At 43.6% G+C, this 19,058-nt stretch overlaps 1 protein-coding gene across 1 annotated transcript; it reads right to left on the bottom strand.

The window, feature by feature from the left end:
- Positions 1 to 1,382: 1,382 nt before the first annotated feature.
- On the bottom strand, positions 1,383 to 18,779 carry LOC137364154 (histone-binding protein RBBP4-like; the record flags this gene model as incomplete). Its single annotated transcript, XM_068027542.1, has 8 exons — positions 1,383 to 1,545; positions 2,090 to 2,166; positions 4,700 to 4,777; positions 4,979 to 5,105; positions 6,475 to 6,635; positions 7,015 to 7,130; positions 15,342 to 15,515; positions 18,634 to 18,779. Coding segments are annotated over 8 exons (1,042 nt in total), but the record flags the coding sequence as incomplete, so codon positions are not given.
- Positions 18,780 to 19,058: the final 279 nt, after the last annotated feature.

Raw genomic sequence — 19,058 nt, forward strand, 5'->3', positions numbered from 1 at the left:
ACTCCCTTATCTACCACATTCATTACTTCCTCAAAAATTCAACTAGGTTCCTTCGACCTGGTTCACCCTTTACAAATCCATGCTGGCTCTCTCTTATCATTCTATTTGTTCAAATGCTCAGTCACTATTCCTAACAACAGATTCTAGTCACTTATCAGAACTGATATTACACAAATATGCCTATAATTTCCTTGTTTATTTCTCTTGCCCTTTTTAAACAGTGGAGTCACACTGGAGATTTTCCAATTCAAGGGGACAATTCCTGAATTGAGCGCGTTTTGGAAGATTATGACTAATGCATCAACAGATTCCTCACCTACTTCTTTCCTGCGGTGGAAACCATTGGGTCCTGGGGATTTGTCCTTCTTTAATCTTATTAGTTTTTCCATCACCACTTTTCTATATAAAACTTACACCGAATCTAATTAGTCCCTAACCTTGATTTTTTATTTTTCCTTATATCTCTGGAGTTTTATCCTAATCCTCTACTATGAAGAGCAATACAAAATAACTATTGCGTAATAAAAACAAAGTGCTGGAAACACTCAGCAGTTCAGGCAGCACCTGTGGAGAGAGAAGCAGAGTTAACTGTGACCTTTTATTAGTTCTGAAACGTTAACTCTGCTTCTCTTTCTTTTTTTAGTTTTCTTTTCTTTTTTTTTTTATTCTTTATATAGTTTAAACGTTAACTCTGCTTCTCTCTCCACAGGTACTGCCTGACCTGAGTGTGCTTCCAGCACTTTCTATTTTTAATTTCAGATTTCCAGCATCTGCAGTATTTTGCTTTTAATTAACTATTGCATAAGTCTGCTATTTCCTCATTTCCAATTACAATATTGCCTGTGTTTGACATTGAGGGGCCCGCATTACTCTTAGCCACCCTCTTTTTCTGAATATCTGTAAAAGCTTTGTGTTGTCCTCGATAACCCATGCAAGCTTTTTCTCGTATTCCTTTTTGCAGCTGTGACCACTTTCCCTGTATCCCTTTGCTGTTTTGTTCCCAGTCCGCAGGAGCTCTATTGACCTTTGCCATTGTTATAGGCACTTTATCACTCACTTCCTTTGTTAGTCATAGAGTCAGAGAGATACAGCAGTGAAACAGGCCCTTCAGCCCAGAGTCTGTGCCAACCATCAACACCTATTTATACTAATCTTACATTAATCCCATTTCTCTCTCACATCCCCACCGTCCCTCAATTCTCCTACCACCTAATTACACTAGGAGCAATTTACAATGGCCAATGGGAGGAAACCGGAGCACCCAGAGGAAACCCACGCAAGTCACAGGGAGAACTTGAAAACTCCACATAGGCCTTTGTTGACCAAGGTTATTTAATTTCCACAAAGCACTTGCCCTTCTTTGGTATGTACAGGTGTTGTTTCTACCAAGTACTTTTTTTGAACATCTCCCACTGTTCATCCATAGATTTATTCATTAACAATTCTGTACAGTCTATTGTGGTCAACTTCTGCCTCATCCCTCCACAGTCAGCCTTATCTAAATTTAAAACCATGGTTTGTGACTCATCTTTCTCCCTCTCAAACCTAATATTAAATTCAATCACATTATGGTCACCAATAGCCAGGTGCTTCTTTACTATTACGTTACTGACTAGTTCAATTTCATTACTAAATCTAATATGGTCTGTCCTCTTGTTGGTTCAAGGAAATATTGAAGAAAACTGTCCTGAATATACTCACGAAATACGCTGCCTTTGGGACTTGAGCTGTTCTGCTTCCTCCAGTCTCTGTACAAATTATGACTAGTCCGTTTTTGCATCAAGCTTCACTGGTCTCCATGTTTGGGTTTCCTGCTACGCTATCACTGCTATCTGAAGGTCTAAAAGCAACTTCCACCGAAGTCTTGCAACCTTATTTATTCCTCAATTCTACCCAGTGTTACTACTACATGTTCTTCCCTACTAATATGCCCTCTTTCTAACACTGCAATAGTGTCCTTTATCAATACTATTACTAATTTCTCTGTACTTTATTAATATTGTCACTGGATACTGGATAAGCTCACTGCCTTAAAAAAAAAAGAACACCCCCACCAATTGGAAAAGAAATACAAAGAATTTCTCCTCACCTCAAATCCCAAACATTGAGGCGACGATCTGTACCACTGGAGGCAAGAATAGTTTCATTGTGTGGGGACCACTGCACCTACAAAAATACATCAAATATTTCAGCACCACTTTTTTTTATTTGGGGTGGGGGTGTGCGGAGGAGGAAGAGAGAGAAGGGTTGTGGGAAAAGAGTCACACAGAAAAGTTATTAGCACCGTTTCATATACAGTGTCAATATGCCATTTGAAAATGATGTACAAATACTGTAGAAAGAAATAATTGACCAGACTCATGGTGAAATTAAATTTGTTAAAGTGATCATCCGCAGATAAGAGAGTACAAATAGTAATAAAACATTTCAGTGGGTCCTTTTCAGGTTACAAATTGTTTTCAGGCTCATGGTGCAGATATACAAGAGCTGAAAACACTGGACTCATGAAAAAAAACTACAGCGGAACCTCCATAATCTGCAATAACCCCACTTGTAGATAATGGGAATTGGTAGATAAAAAGATTCTTAAAATTCTTATTTTACACATATGGCACAACAATTACCTAAAGCACAGTAACTGAAAGATCTACAATAATTTGTTACTTGGGCTAATTGATGTTAGATAGATAAAGAGATTCTAGCAGACCACCGAAGTCCATATAGTGAAGATTCCATATTCATTTTAGTAGTAACCTACTGCAGAACTTATACAGGTATATCGCTATCAATTTCAAGTGACCTAGCAATTCTCTAGAGCAAACTATTTTGATGCAATATGTTTAAATGATCTACTGAGAATTTTGGGGTGGTAAGGAAGGGATAAAACACGCATCACTCTTATTTCACTTTTGACACATCGGACAATTCCCAGTCACATTTAATAGGATTACAGAGATGAGAGCATAGGAGCCAGAGAGGTTCTTTTTTCCATTATTTTCTTCCATTATCACTTACGCCACTTACTCTAATCAGTGGGATTTCAAACTTACTATACAAGGTCTAGGTGGAAGCTTAAGTTACCCTTGTTGATAGGATGCACACTAGATGGATGCTACAATCTACTGCCTTATGGCAGGCTGAGAGTTTGTACAGAGTACTCCCCATGCTGAGCTTCAAATTGTAACTTTGCCACTCAAGGGAGGGAAGTAAAGATATCTACCAAGTTAAGTGCTGCAATAAAATGCAGTTTTGTTGCAAAAATGATTCCAGCTAAAGGGCAGAATGATTAAAATCACTAACCAGGATGATAGACTCCAAGAGTGGAGGTGGGGGGTGGTGGAATCTCGACAAGAGAAGTTAGTTTTCTTGCTACTCATGTCTAGTTATGTTTGTAGAACTGCTTCACAACGTGACTGAACTACTTTTCACACAAAGGATTTTATACATATAAATATTGATACCTTATGTTTACTGACATCACATCACCGATTGCATTTCAAGTAGTTTCTTTCTTGATTAAAGACATAGTTCCATTATTCTGCTATAAAAATCATCAACCTACAAACTGCCATCAGCATAAAGGTTTAAACCATCTGCAATTTACATTCACAAAGATATTTCCAGAAAAAATTTACAAATGCAATGTATACATTGCGTGTTTTGCCTTGGTGCTTGCCCTTTGTGCCAATTTTGTATGATGTCTAACCTAGTATTTCTATTAAGTGATTACTTAGTGGACAAGATTATGCACTCTGGTTGTCTGGCTACAGGGTTTCATAACAGCCTTTTAGGATTCTAGTGGTTCTAGGCCTCTTTGTGCCAAGTGCCGTATGGGCCCTGTGTGATAGTCTGCTACAGCTAGGACTGCGGTAACCAGTACAGCCTGCTTTCTACCACCGCATACCATTCTTTGTACACCAGGACATTAGTCCAATTAACTCTGTCTTCTCCAGTGGCCCTGTCATCCTTCACTCTAGAACATCCAAATTCACTTCCTCGCTCTACAAAGTCCAATTCTCCAATAATTCTGCTCTGATCAGAGACCATCTGTACTTGCCTTCACACTATTGGCTTAGGTTGAATTGGAATTAGGAGGCAAGTTAGAGAGGATTAGTGCTGCTTCTTTTTCACTGGCTAAACTGCTGTGTGGGAGACATATTTCACATTTTAGTCCACAAAATGAAAACATTGTAATTATGTACAAGGCAGCACTATCAAAAAATATCCACTGCATAGCACACCAATCAATTACCATTATGACAACTCTAAAGCCTTTATCAAGTGTTACTCTATTATTTTAAAATTTCAAAAACTAACCATTTAGTTAAGGCATCAATAAATGTAAAAGAAATTCGAGCAATTTCCAATTCTGAAATTGGGATGGGACTTTTAGGTGAACGATAGTTTCAAGTGCAGACCCACTTTCACCACACACAGTTCCAATTTTTACCAACTTAAAAAAGGTGTACAAATGAACACTACCTACAACCTTTAAAAAAGGTGTGGAAACTAGATCTTTAAAAAAAAGATTGAATTATTCCTCCTACAACTCAATAGAATGCATTTACTTCCTGCAATTTTATGGATAGAATCAAGGAGAAAAAGATGAACTCAGCAACACTACTGAGAAGTTAGACCAAGGAAACATTCACCGAATTAAGCAGTTCTCATTGTCCAAGTAAAATCTAAAGCTGCTCACCTGGAATATCTCGTCCTTGTGTGACTCAAAAGAGTGGAGCTTTAACTTTAGATTTCGAAGGTCCCACAATGCCACTGTCTAGAGATAACATAAAAGTTGCAATTGTATCTCAGGAAGATACTTGGTACATGGCCACAATGCTTTAACACATTAAAAACAATGCTGTGTTTATAGAAAACAGTCAAAGATCACAGAACTACTACAAGGAAACTTATAGAAACATAGTACATGAACTGTACAAGTTTGATAAGGTTGCTACAGAAACCAAGAAGTTTTAACCTTGTCAGCAGAGCCAGTTGCTAGGATAAATTCACTGTATGGATTGAAAGACAGACAGTTGACTTCAGCTGTATGCGCGTCCACAGAGTGACTAGGTTTTGAAGTGTTATTTGACCTTGTGTCCCAGCTGAAAAATAAAGGTTACATTTGGGTTTAGCTAAAAATGCTATTGACAACTTTTTAAAAAAGACAACTTGTATTCATCATTCTCAAATCTCAGCATTATAATAAACAGGGCCACTTCTCACTATTCTCAAGTTATAAGCCTGTTATGTTGAACAAGATTATTTCAACTTTTGCCCAAAATGAGCACCAGGCCTTTCCAGCTGTCATTTTATACATAAAATCTTAATTGAAACAGATTAACCACTGGATAGAGGTACAAATAAGCAAAACAATAGATTTTAATGCAACTAATTTTATTCTCCCAAGTCAAGCACCAATGTAGGTCAAGGCGCTAACTGTTCAGCACCAAGTCATACATAGCAATAAGCCTCAGGTCCCATTCCCATTTGAGGAATTATCTGTTCTCAAGCAAGTCATCAGATGCTACAATTGGTTTCTGCAACCTTGGCTAGGGAAGAAAAATAAAAAAACAAGGATTCCTGTTCCTGATACTACCTGGTGTTTCATGCTGGAAAATGTACACCTGGGGAAGAAGGTGAAGATAGATGTAATGCCCGCCACGATCAAGTCACCTGCTAACACTCACCTGCTAGACTCTCACATGAAGAACAGCCATTTGGGTGAGGTGCCAGCATGAACCACACCTTCACGAAAGGGTCAGAGGTAACGGGGGGGGGCGCAGCGGGAAGATGGGGGAAGTAAAAAGAAAAAACCCTACTCACCTGAAAATCTAGCAAACTAACTGATGCCAATTTGTGAACCTGCCTCTAATGGAGGCCCACAATCCTCAAATCATGATTTAGATTGTAAAATATAACCATATGTACCTGAATCTACTTATGGCTATAGTATAAAATGGTACTGTGGGTTCTTCATGAAACATTACACATTATTGTAACAAAAACTCAAAAAAGTTATGAGAATTAAAAATGAACCTGAAGATTAGTCGCTGTAAAATTCTGTTTACTGCATGAGAACATGCAATACATGGTACCATAGCAGACCAGAATGATTACCACTGGCAAATATTAAAGTACTTGGGACATTGCTGCCCACAACACAGCTGCCATGAGTCTACAGCAGTGGTATTCATAATGTGGTCAGTGGTGGTCCCCTCTCCCTCACCTGTAGCCCTCAGCAGATGTGCTGCTCCATGTGTCTCTGGGCTGCCATCCACAGCCTGCCAGCTCTGAGATGTTGCCAGAGTCAGGATATATATCAAAAAGAAAAAGATAGATATTGGGATTATAGGTCTCGAATGAAAAGTTGAATATCTCTGGTCTACAGGAAGTACTATCAGACTTTTTCCTGTTGCTTATACGGTTAGTCTTGCTACTTTAGTTAAAATTGGCATGTTATGTTGTACTCACATCATGAGCTTCTGGTCATCAGCCACAGATCCAAACAAGGATTCATGCAATAAATGCCAGGAGACATCTTCTACAACTGCAGTGTGGCCTGTAAAGATTGTTTTAGCATCTACTATCTTTCCTTCTTTTGGACCTGCACTAATGTCCCAAAGACAAATAGTCTGTGGAAAAAATATATAGAATTTAAATTAGCAATAATGCCCATTTGCTGGAGAAAATTTCTCAATTGTTACCAGTCTGCAAACTTAAAACAACTAGGCTACAAAATGTGTTAATGTATCAGAATAGATTAAGGTTTATCCATCTTATAGTTGAGATAAAAATCAAGATTTTTTTTGAATCACATGGTAATTCTTAAAATCTTGAGGCTTATTGATTTGAGTGCGCTCTACAATCAAGTTTTTACTGGAAAGATTACATTGGTAAACAAGTGTTTACAGTTTTGCTAACAGTGCATGCTTAAATGATCCTGCATGAAACATTCGATTGTTGGTAACTGCACTGCATTTGAGTGGTCAGTGAAGCAATATGTGCACCTACATGATCATCAGAAGCACTGAGAAGATGTCCACTTAGATTTGGGTTCCAGGAGAGGCCATATCCTTCTTTCTGGTGACCACGTAGTCGCAGATCAGGATTACACTCACCACTTGGATCTACTTCAGACAAAATATCAGCTCATTACAATAAGCCCACTATTTTGCTCACCATTCACTTGCTCACAAATAGGTCACCAGTTAGAATGAAACATAGAAATCGACGCAACGTTAAAGTCAATATCTTAACTATTTCAGGAACGTACAGAAGCAAAATATCTAACTTTTTTAAAACAAAAACAAGATGGTTATTATTTGAACTATTCAGAGACAGTTAACTCTGCTTCATAATCCAATTTTAAACCATTCAATACCAAACAAGTAGTAAAATGAAAAGTGATTGTATATGTTGGTTTCAGTCAAGGAAAGCATACTTGCAAAACTGCATAACAAATTGCATTACATAGGTTAGGAACCTAGTGTCAAGGTAGCACTAATTTCAACAACAACTTGCATTTATATGGCACCTTTAACACAGTAAAATACCTCAAGGGTGTTCACAGAAGCGTCAGACAAAATGCCACATCAAGTGATATTCAAGCAGGTGACTAAAAGTTTAGACAAATAGGTAGATTTTAAGGAGTGTCTTGGAGAAGAGAGACAGAGGAGGGTTAGGCAGCTGAAGACACTCCTGTCAACGGTGGAGTGATTAAAATCGGAGGAGATGAGCACGATACCAGAATCGGAGCAGCACAGATATTTGAGGGTTGTATGGCTGCAGGTTACAGCCAGGGAAGATACAGGAAGATAAAAGCACCACTGCAAGAAACACTGAAAAAAAGCTGAAGTAATGAGCAGTAACCTATATCTCAAAAGGTACAACTCTACAAATGTTTGAATCTCTGGTTGAGATCAATGCACCAAATAATTACCCCAGTTTCATGCATTACGAACCGTTTTTATAAACGACAGGATATCTAACCTATATTTGCTCATCAACACCAAGCCTACATATAACTCTCACAAAAACACCCAAACACTTGCCATTGTATGCATGGTTTTACAAACTAGATTTCATAATGGTATAAAATATCTGCAAACCAATTCATTTTTATTACCACCACTGACACACCGAATCACCATTTCATGTGCTTTAGGCAAGTTTTCGAATTTCTCATCACTATTACTCTTTTCAAGGTCACTACAGCACCGACTTATGCCGAAGTCCGATTCCAGAGCTGCTAGATGCTCCTTCTGGCCTATTCTTCATGTATTGATTGATGAAGGAAGGGCAGTGGATGTTATCTAGATGGACTTCAGTAAAGCCTTTGACAAGGTCCCTCATGGCAGACTGATACAAAAGGTGAAGTCACATGGGATCAGAGGTGAGCTGGCAAGATGGATACAGAACTGGCTCGGTCATAGAAGACAGAGGGTAGCAGTGCTTTTCTGAATGGAGGGATGCGACTCGTGGTGTTCCGCAGGGATCAGTGCTGGGACCTTTGCTGTTTGTAGTATATATAAATGATTTGGAAGAAAATGTAGCTGGACTGATTAGTAAGTTTGCGGATGACACAAAGGTTGGTGGAGTTGCGGACAGTGATGAGGATTGTCAGAGGATACAGCAGTATATAGATCGGTTGGAGACTTGGGCGGAGAAATGGCAGATGGTGTTTAATTCGGACAAATGTGAGGTAATGCATTTTGGAAGGTCTAATGCAGGTGGGAAGTATACAGTAAATGGCAGAACCCTTAGGAGTATTGACAGGCAGAGAGATCTGGGCGTACAGGTCCACAGGTCACTGAAAGTGGCAACGCAGGTGGATAAGGTAGTCAAGAAGGCATACGGCATGCTTGCCTTCATCGGTCGGGGCATAGAGTATAAAAATAGGCAAGTCATGCTGCAGCTGTACAGAACTTTAGTTAGGCCACACTTAGAATATTGCGTGCAATTCTGGTCACCACACTACCAGAAGTATGTGGAGGCTTTGGAGAGGGTACAGAAGAGGTTTACCAGGATGTTGCCTGGTCTGGAGGGCATTAGCTATGAGGAGAGGCTGGATAAACACGGATTGTTTTCACTGGAACGACAGAGGTGGAGGGGCGACATGATAGAGGTTTACAAAGTTATAAGCGGCATGGACAGAATGGATAGTCAGAAGCTTTTTCCCAGGGTGGAAGAGTCAGTTACTAGGGGACATAGGTTTAAGGTAAGGAGGTGCAAGGTTTAGAGGGGATGTGCGAGGCAAGTTCTTTACACAGAGGGTGGTGAGTGCCTGGAACTTGTTGCCGGGGGAGGTGGTGGAAGCAGGTACCATAGAGACGTTTAAGAGGCATCTTGACAAATACATGAATAGGATGGGAATAGAGGGATACGGACCCCGGAAGTGCAGAAGGTTTTAGTTTAGGCAGGCATCAAGATCGGCGCAGGCTTGGAGGGCCGAATGGCCTGTTCCTGTGCTGTACTGTTCTTTGTTCTTTGTATGTGCCTAAACAGTGTTAAGCTATTCAATCATGGTTCAGGAAAATAAAGAGAGAACAAAGAATAGGCTATCAAGAAAAATTGCCAAAGTTACCAGATTGTCATAAACGCAAATTGGTTCATTAATGTCCTTCAGTAAAAGAATCCTACCACTTCTCTCCAGACTCATCCAACATGAAGCCATTCCCATGCCCTCTGACATGGCTTGGCAAGCTACTCAGCTGTAAACAACCATAGAATACAATTATAATTTGAGTATTTATGGACTTATTGGCAACAACCCAGGCAGATAAAGACAAGAAAACCCCATTCCAACTGATTGGACAAGGTTCTTCTCATTAACACTTGGAGACATATCCAAGTTGGAAGAGCTATTTTCTCAAGCTAGTCAAACCAGACAGAGCTGTACTCAGTCATATTTATCAGCAACATCTCTGACTCTTCCATCATTATCCTTTGCTATGTCCTAACCTATCAGCAGGGAGGTGGAGCTGCAGTGGTATAGTTGGGTGAACTTAGCTGTAGGAACCCTCAACACTGACTCCAGACCAAGAAATCTCATTGCTTCATGCCAAGAAATCATATACTGCCTCACCCACCAAGTCAACTGATCAAGCAGTACAAATCACTATGTTGAACTCCACTGAGAGGAAGCTAGGGCATAGAATATACACTGGGTGGGTAGACTTCAATGTCCATCATCAAAAGTGGTTTAGTAGTACCAGCAATAATGGAGGTCCAACTCTTCAAAAAACACAAATGCCAGACTGGGCCTGCACCAGCTAGTATAGAAACTAACACAAGGCAGTAACCCACTTGGCCTCGTCTTCAGCAACCTACCTGTTGGTCACATCTGTCCATAGCAGTATAAGCAGGAGTGACAACCATATTGTCCTTGTGAAGACAATGTCTCATCTTCAGGAGATGACACCTTTGCTAGTATTTTGTGGCACTATTACTGTGCTAAGTAGAATAGACCAAGGACAAGCTTAGCATTCCAAAACTGAGCATCGACAAGATACTGTAGGTCACCAGAACTGTATGCAAACAATACCTGTAACATGACTTGACACATCCTCTGTCATCAAACCAGGAGACCAATGCAACTTCATGGGGAGTGTAGAAGGATGTGTTAGGAGTAGCACCAGGTAGAGTTTAGAGTGAGGTACCAACCCAGTGAAGGTACAATATGCTTAACGCAAAAAGCACTAGATTATAGACAAAGCTAAACAGTCACAGAACCAACAAATCAAAGCCAAGCTCTGGACAAGGCGTCAGCCTTGGCTCATGGGTAGTACTCTTCCGAGTCAATGTTATGGGTCAAGGCCACTCCAGAGATTGGAGCATGTAATCTAGGCTGACATTTCAGTACAGTACAGAGTCCTGCACTGTCAGAGGTCTCATGTTTTGAGGCCCCTTGTGCCCTCTCAGGTGGATGGGAACAATCATATGGCATTACTGAAAGAGTAAGTGCCCTGGCCCACAGATATCCCTCAATCACTATTAAAACATATATGGTTATTTACCTCTTTGCTGTTCACGGGTGCTTGCCACGTGTAAAATTTCTACCATGCTTCCCTACATTACAACAGCAACTACAATTCCTAAGTATTTCATTGGCTATGAAGCATTTTAGGACCTCCTGTGGTTATTAAAAAGGTACCATACAAATGTAAGTTCTTTCTTGAAGCCCTACTACATCCTGTCAAAAATGGTAGTAAGTATATCAGAAAATGTACAGATGGAGGAGGCTCCATGAATATCACCATCCTCAACTATAGTGAAGCCCAGCATGCAAGTGCAAGAGATGAGGGTGAATATATTGCAAAAATGGCAAGCGAATGATCTCACTTGGCCACTTCCCCAGTGTCCAACCAATTCCATTCACTCTGCCATTAAATGGCTGAGTGCACTAAACAAAACAAAAACTGACAACTTAGCTGTAATGCTAAGAACTTGGGCACCTAAACAGCCAAGATTTTCTAGTGTAGCTATGGCACTGGGATCTACCTGAATATGATGGAGGACTCTCATATCCCTCTCTAGGTGGAGATTTTGATGAATGATCTCCACTGCCACCTTTCCACTGAGTTGTGGGCAGCCTGAATTGTGCTCTCCAGAACACAGGTGTACCCTGCAGTCCAGCACAGTATTGGACAGTAGTGAGTAGAGGGCTGAGGTATGCCTGTGGGCAGCTCTACATTATAGGTAAACTTCAACTGCATTGGTTTGTGCTGGAGTTTTTACTGAGCACAATAGAGTTCTGGATAAAGTGGCAGATAAGGAAATAACAAATGTCGTCATGTTGGAAAATGAGATTTGTTAACCAGCTGTTGGTTAGACATGATAGAGTGCTGGCGGGGAAGAATGCACAATCCAGTGAAGCCCTACTCTTGCCACACCCTGAAAACTTACATCACAAATGGAATAGGGGCAGAAGGACAACTAGAACCTTCAGGGTACAACAAGCTTCCTTCCAGATCACCAGGGTTAGGGATACTATTAAGTATTACTGTGCACTCATTAGCAGTTGAGGTTCAAGAGGAGTGATTGGGGGTGGGGGAGGAGGGGGGAAGAGAATGTAGCAGAGCTGATATACAACAGCACCTGCCTCCACTCCAAGCTAGAGATTTTGGGAGGAGGCTTTATTTAAGCAATGATGCTCTGAAATTGAGCTGCCCTGTGATAGTACTTTTAACCAAAACAAACCAGTTTTATATAAAATCATGCCTAATTTCAAAATAAAACACTGATCAAAGTCAGTGTATATTAAGTAACCCCCATGGTGACTTAGTAATTTCCCAACCTAAATATCTCATCAGGCTGCCAAAAGTTCAAGAAAGTCCAAAACAAAAGAGATGAAATATTGACATGTAGGCGATGTATCATCTGACCTTTTCCAGAGTGTCTTTTATTAAAAACCACAATGAAATATTCGTTAAAATTAGGCATGATGCGTTTGCGTGCCTGTACATTCTAATTTAAGATGGCAGAAACCATTTGGATTTTCTCTAAGCTAAACCAGGTGCGATATGTAATTAATAGGAAGTGGTGTGTATTTAACTGTTCATAGAAGTTATTTGTTCAAGTTAGAAAGTTCTCTAGATTTTAAACTTGAAGAATTTCCCATCAGATACACGGTTCTCTTCAAAAATGGTTGGTTGAAGGATATAACTCCAGAATTTTATATTCAAAACAAATCAATTTATTAAAAGTACTACCAAAGGGCAGCTCAATTCCAGAGCATCATTGATTAAATAAAGCCTCCTCCCAAAACCTCTGAGTGGAGGCAAGTGCTGTATGTCAGCTCTACTACGTTCTCTTTCCTCCACCCCACCCCCACTCCCCTTGAACCTCAAATACTAAACGAGTGCACAGCAACACTTAATCATATCCCTAACGTTGGCGATCTGGAAAGAAGCTTGTAGTACCCTGAAGGTTCCAGTTGGCCTTTTGACCAGATTCCTTTTGTAATGCAAGGTCTCGAGGTGTGGCATGAGAAGGGCATCACTGGGATGAGCATACTTCCCCACCAGGACTTGAGCAGGTCCAGATTACTGAGGTGATGCATTGTCAATGCATAAACAACAATCACAGAAATCCTCTACGTACCTAGCTACAGTACAGGAAGGAAAGACGCTTTAAAATAAAACAAAAAGTAATTTTCAGAATTGCGTAAAAATAAAAAAAAAAAGTGCATTGTAACCTGAATGGTCAACATTGGATAACTGCAGTCAGCTTCTCAGTGTATTATTGCCTAAAAACCAGCAAAAAACTGTGGTTTTGCATGAATACTAGTCTTTTCCTGGCAGAGACAGAAACTAATGAGAGCATGAGCCACTCTGGAAAAAAAGAGGTTGCTCTTCACAAACTGAGCAATCAGAAATTCAACAATAAATCCTAATGGCAGTTTTAAATAAAAATGATGCTCGTCTTATTATGGAAACTTATCACCTCAAACATTTCAAAGTACTGCATATAATGACAAACTTTAGGAAATAGTGATTGTTACATATGTAAACTCAACAATGACCATGGCTTTCTGGCTTCCAGTTGGCTGTTGCTAGTTACATAAAAGGTATATTTCTAAAATAGCTCATGCACAATTGTAAGTAAATGTCCTTCGGTATAGCTCATTAGTACTGCCAATAGCTTAATTATACTACAGGGAAACTTGTAAATTAGGGAGATCTAGGGGACTCAAATGTCCTTATTTTCAAAATGGTCACTGTACACTGGATGAGCCAAACATCCCAGGATTGAATACATCTGCTGCTATATGCCTTTATTTATCCCCACTGGCGAGTGTGCTCAATTCTGGAATTCTGCCAACGGGATGTGATTTCAGTTCATTTTCTGTTTGTTGAGTCTCCCAGTTCATTGCCATCCAAGGGTCCTTTTCCACTGAAGAAGGGATGCCCCAATCCTGGGATCTGCTACATTGGCAGCCTGCACAAAGCAAGGCAGCTGCAGTAGGGCCAGAGTGTCTAGGATATACCAGGCAAATTGCCATGTGTGGGTGGGGGTGGGGGTAAAGTTAATGTCCTGCAGATGCTTGTCCAGGACCCCACTCACCAATGTGCCACAGCTAATGTTTGAAGAGCTAGGGTGGGTAGGGGGTTGAAGTACTGGAGTAGTGTCGGCAAGTCTGGTTGGCATCATTCCTGGAGGTTTGAATACATGATGTCTACAAATCTTATTGGATTTATCTTCTAAAGGTTGGGTTCACTATATTTGAGAATCTTTATATCTGTTGTGTCACACCAGGTGGTGTGCAAGAAGCCACAGTGAGCAGGCAAAGGCATTAAACTAAGAGGAGGGAAAAAGGGAAACCATTTTCCATCTCAACCTCCTCCGAGCCCCCAGTCTCCATCTTTTCATCCCCCCACCCCCAATGCCCCCATTCCGGTCCCCCATTTCACAACACCGCCCCCCCAACCCCAGAGCCCATTTCCCAGTCACCATCGCTCCTCTGAGCTCCCATCCCACTTTTCTTCCCCCAGCATCCATTCCTCAGTCTCCCTCCCCTTATCCCCCTTCTCCTCCTCCAAGCTCCCATTCTACGGATTCCATCTCTTCCCCCCAACCCCCCCACCCCAATTCAACCCCTCCCATCATTTCAAGGCCCCCCAATTCCTTCAAGCTGGTCTCAGCTCTCTGCTGGTGACAGTACTGAGCAGTAGCCGGTGATGTACTTTGTGGAAAAGGCAGAAAATTGTCCAGTTTAAAATGAATGTGATTTAACCGCATTGATTCCAGATACCAGTCTAACAATTATTCATTATTTACTCAAGCGTGTGTGTTTCCATGTGGGCGCACTGTCGCATCAGATGCAAAATCGCTCAACTCCCAGATGCTGGAGGCATCGCTTAAGATAGGATCCCCTGACTGCAGGAAACTGTGGAGAGAGATGTGACATCGATGGTCTAGTTGCCAGCTTTTGTGGAATGGGGAGTTCTTTACGTAGCACATAGCGGCTGTGAAACCACGCTATCCCTGGAATAGAACCACGCAAGTATTCAACCCCATTTACTTGTGTGTCCTGTGTTTTAAGTTGTAAATAGGCTTGATACATTGAAGGCTGTCCATAGTTTCAAGGTGCAGCTTGTAGCTATAACAATGCAAATTATTTGGAACGGTCAATAAGTCTCCTTATGTGGCTAAGTGTCAAATTTTGTCAATGCTCCTGCGAAATGCCTTGGGACATTTTACCACATTAAAAGGTGCTATATAAATGCAAATTGATGTTGGTGTCTTTTTTTGGGGGGAGCCCCATTTTTACAGGCTTCACTGGAGTTTACGCACCAGACATTAGCGGCTGCATAATCTTACTGCACAGCTTTCATTACCTGGCTTAGATGGATGCTTGGTGTAGTCAAAGACGAGCACATCAGAGGTGGGAGTTTTGGTGGCAATAATGCATGGATTCTGTGGCATATAACGTGCTCGGTTCACTTCACCTTCATGATTGATTTTAATTTCAATTTCAATTTTTCCGCTTACAGACCCAAATCCACCAAATTCTGGAGAAAAAAAAAATCACAATACATCAGGACAGTTTATCTTACAAAGTGATTCCTGACAACACTGGCCGCCACTGACGTCATCAGGCTGCGCCGCGGTGCGCACATGCGCAGACGGTCTCCTTCTCTCTGCGCGTGCGCTGTGTTACGGCTTGCCAGGACTGGTTAGCACATGCGCCTATGACGTCATCGTGTGACATATGCATCTTCAGGCAACGCGCCTGGTCGGCCCCTGCTCATACGCTTTATGCAACGCCAACGGGTATTCACGTACGTGTCAAGTGGAAGGAGGAGAGGTTGTGTCGGGCGTTTTCTCGCAATTATTTAGTCATTCTGAAGATTTCAGTCTGCTTCATTTTTATCAGAAAGAGGAGATTGCTCCAAGGTAAGTTGCTCTGAAAACATTTCCATTGTCTGGGGCACTGCATGTGCTCCAGTCCACTGCTCTGCACTAAAGTCTTTTGCATTGTCTGGGGCTGTGTGCAGGCAGTACATGTGCTCCAGTCCCTGTTGTAAGTTGCTCTGTTCCTGCACCCATCAGAGTAGTGCACATGAACACATGTGGGGCTGGGGGGGGAGAGCGAGGCAGAGGGGGCGCTGGGGGGGGAGAGCGAGGCAGAGGGGGCGCTGGGGGGGGAGAGCGAGGCAGAGGGGGCGCTGGGGGGGGAGAGCGAGGCAGAGGGGGCGGGGGGGGGAGAGCGAGGCAGAGGGGGCGGGGGGGGGAGAGCGAGGCAGAGGGGGCGGGGGGGGAGAGCGAGGCAGAGGGGGCGGGGGGGGAGAGCGAGGCAGAGGGGGCGGGGGGGGAGAGCGAGGCAGAGGGGGCGGGGGGGGAGAGCGAGGCAGAGGGGGCGGGGGGGGAGAGCGAGGCAGAGGGGGCGGGGGGGGAGAGCGAGGCAGAGGGGGCGGGGGGGGAGAGCGAGGCAGAGGGGGCGGGGGGGGAGAGCGAGGCAGAGGGGGCGGGGGGGGAGAGCGAGGCAGAGGGGGCGGGGGGGGAGAGCGAGGCAGAGGGGGCGGGGGGGGGAGAGCGAGGCAGAGGGGGCGGGGGGGGGGAGAGCGAGGCAGAGGGGGCGGGGGGGGGAGAGCGAGGCAGAGGGGGCGGGGGGGAGAGCGAGGCAGAGGGGGCGGGGGGGGAGAGCGAGGCAGAGGGGGAGAGCGAGGCAGAGGGGGCGGGGGGGGAGAGCGAGGCAGAGGGGGCGGGGGGGAGAGCGAGGCAGAGGGGGCGGGGGGGGAGAGCGAGGCAGAGGGGGCGGGGGGGGAGAGCGAGGCAGAGGGGGCGGGGGGGGAGAGCGAGGCAGAGGGGGCGGGGGGGGAGAGCGAGGCAGAGGGGGCGGGGGGGGAGAGCGAGGCAGAGGGGGCGGGGGGGGAGAGCGAGGCAGAGGGGGCGGGGGGGGAGAGCGAGGCAGAGGGGGCGGGGGGGGAGAGCGAGGCAGAGGGGGCGGGGGGGGAGAGCGAGGCAGAGGGGGCGGGGGGGGGAGAGCGAGGCAGAGGGGGCGGGGGGGGAGAGCGAGGCAGAGGGGGCGGGGGGGGAGAGCGAGGCAGAGGGGGCGGGGGGGGGGAAAGAGGGGGTGTGGGGGTGTAGTGGGAGGGAGTTAAATTTTGAAGTTTGCATCCCCCTCCAGGAACTTCTGAATTTAACTCCCTCCCACTACACCCCCACACATGCCTTTTGCATCCCCCTCTTCAGGAAAGGCAGGCACCACACAGCTGCAATGCCTGAAGTGCAGTTGAGAAGTAGGGGAGAAAGCGGCTGGATGGGGGATCTGCAGCTGCAGGGAACAGCTGGACGGAAAGGGCCGGAAGCGAGTGGCCATGGAGAGCTGCGCGGAGCGAGTGGCCGAAGACCTTGGTGTCGCCGGGTGCGGGGACCGGCCGTTGCAAGTTCATGGCGCATGCACAGAAAAACGCACTCCTCCCCCCACCACCCGCTTCCCCCTCGCTGGCCGCTCTGCTCCTACCAGGCCCGCTCCGCTCCCCTCCGTCACCGGCCCGTTGGCTTGCCCACTCGCTGGCCTCTCTGCTCCTACCAGGCCCGCTGCGCTCCCCCCACCCCCACGGCCCGGGCCCGCTCGTTCTCACTCCGCCATTGTGTGCTGACATGTGTTTGTTAGGTCGCCTCTGTGATTATTTGAGCAGCGCCATCTTTAGTCCTGGCAGCTGCCTAAAGTCGCAGTCTGTGATGTTTTAGTGGCACATGCTGCATTTGTCAGCAAATGCAGACTTCCCTTTAACCATTGTTGAAGACCGACTGGCTTGGCCCTACCTAAAAAGTGCATGAATAGAGGAAGAAAATACTGGGAAGGTACAAGCCACAATAGATAAAGTTAACACTGGTGCCATTTATATTTCATGTCTTTACTAGGACACTGTAGATTAGGCATTGGACTTTTGGACCAGAGATCAAACCCACAGAAGAAACAGAAGACTTTTGTGCCCTGCTGTATTGTTATGCTAATTGGCAATCTCAGGTGTGGAAGATTTCCTGTGTTTTATGTGCAGTGAAGTTGTAAACACATTTCTTATTGAAATGTTTATAACTTTGCTATGTATTGTACAGAAAGTAATCCTCCCCCCAACACCCCTTCCCAATATTGATGCAGAGTACAGAAAGAGTGAGTCTGTACCTAGATCTGGGAGCATTGGCCACAGAAACTGGGTGGCGAAAGTGTTCTCCTCCCCAGAACTGACATCTTCTACCTTCATGAGTACAACATTCAGCGACAGAAACTATTTTAGCATAAACTGGCAAATGAGATGAGTTATTTTGCAGTCTGAGAGATTTAGAAGGAATTCCAGAGCAAGGGGCCTAGACAATTGAAGGCACTGGCACCAATGATGGGGCAAAGGGAGCGATACAAAAGATGCAAAGGCTGTTTGAACAAAATAAAATATTGAGAATTATACCTGGAAATAATCAAAAAGAGCTATTGATGGGAAATTGAATTCGAAAAGGAGAGTTACCGATGTAAAAAAACTTGGTGGTAACTAATTTAGAATTAACCAAAAACGTGTCTGAACAACACTTTTATAGTTGATTGCCCTCTAGCAACATAATTAGAACAGAACTGTTATTTAGCTAAAATACAGCAACCAACAGACTCCATAAAATCACAACACATACCTCCCTTCTCACTATCATAGTGAGAAGCATCAAATTGAGCATCATCATTGGGGATCTGGACACTTGCAATGACCAAATGGTTCTGTTCATCGGACGTATGTGTCCCTAGCACCAAACGGTGAACGCTATAGTCTTTTCCTTCAGGCCTGTACAGAATTTTTTTTTTTAATAATTAAACTGGTAATCAACCAACATAAACATTAGAAAATTCCTCTGAAATAATATTGTTCCTTCAGTCAAAATTTCTAAAATTTGTAAAGACAGATTCCTCATTGAACTTTTAAGTTATTAATTTCTGCCATGCCAACTCAGAATCCCTGCACTAATCTTCATCAAAATGCAAACATTCCCCAGCAACCGATGAACAGCCACATTTATAAATCCTCAGAATATAATATGATTGGTTCCTGGGCTGCATTATGAAG

The sequence above is a fragment of the Heterodontus francisci genome, unplaced genomic scaffold (genome assembly GCF_036365525.1).
Source record: "Heterodontus francisci isolate sHetFra1 unplaced genomic scaffold, sHetFra1.hap1 HAP1_SCAFFOLD_2371, whole genome shotgun sequence".
NCBI lineage: Eukaryota > Metazoa > Chordata > Chondrichthyes > Heterodontiformes > Heterodontidae > Heterodontus > Heterodontus francisci.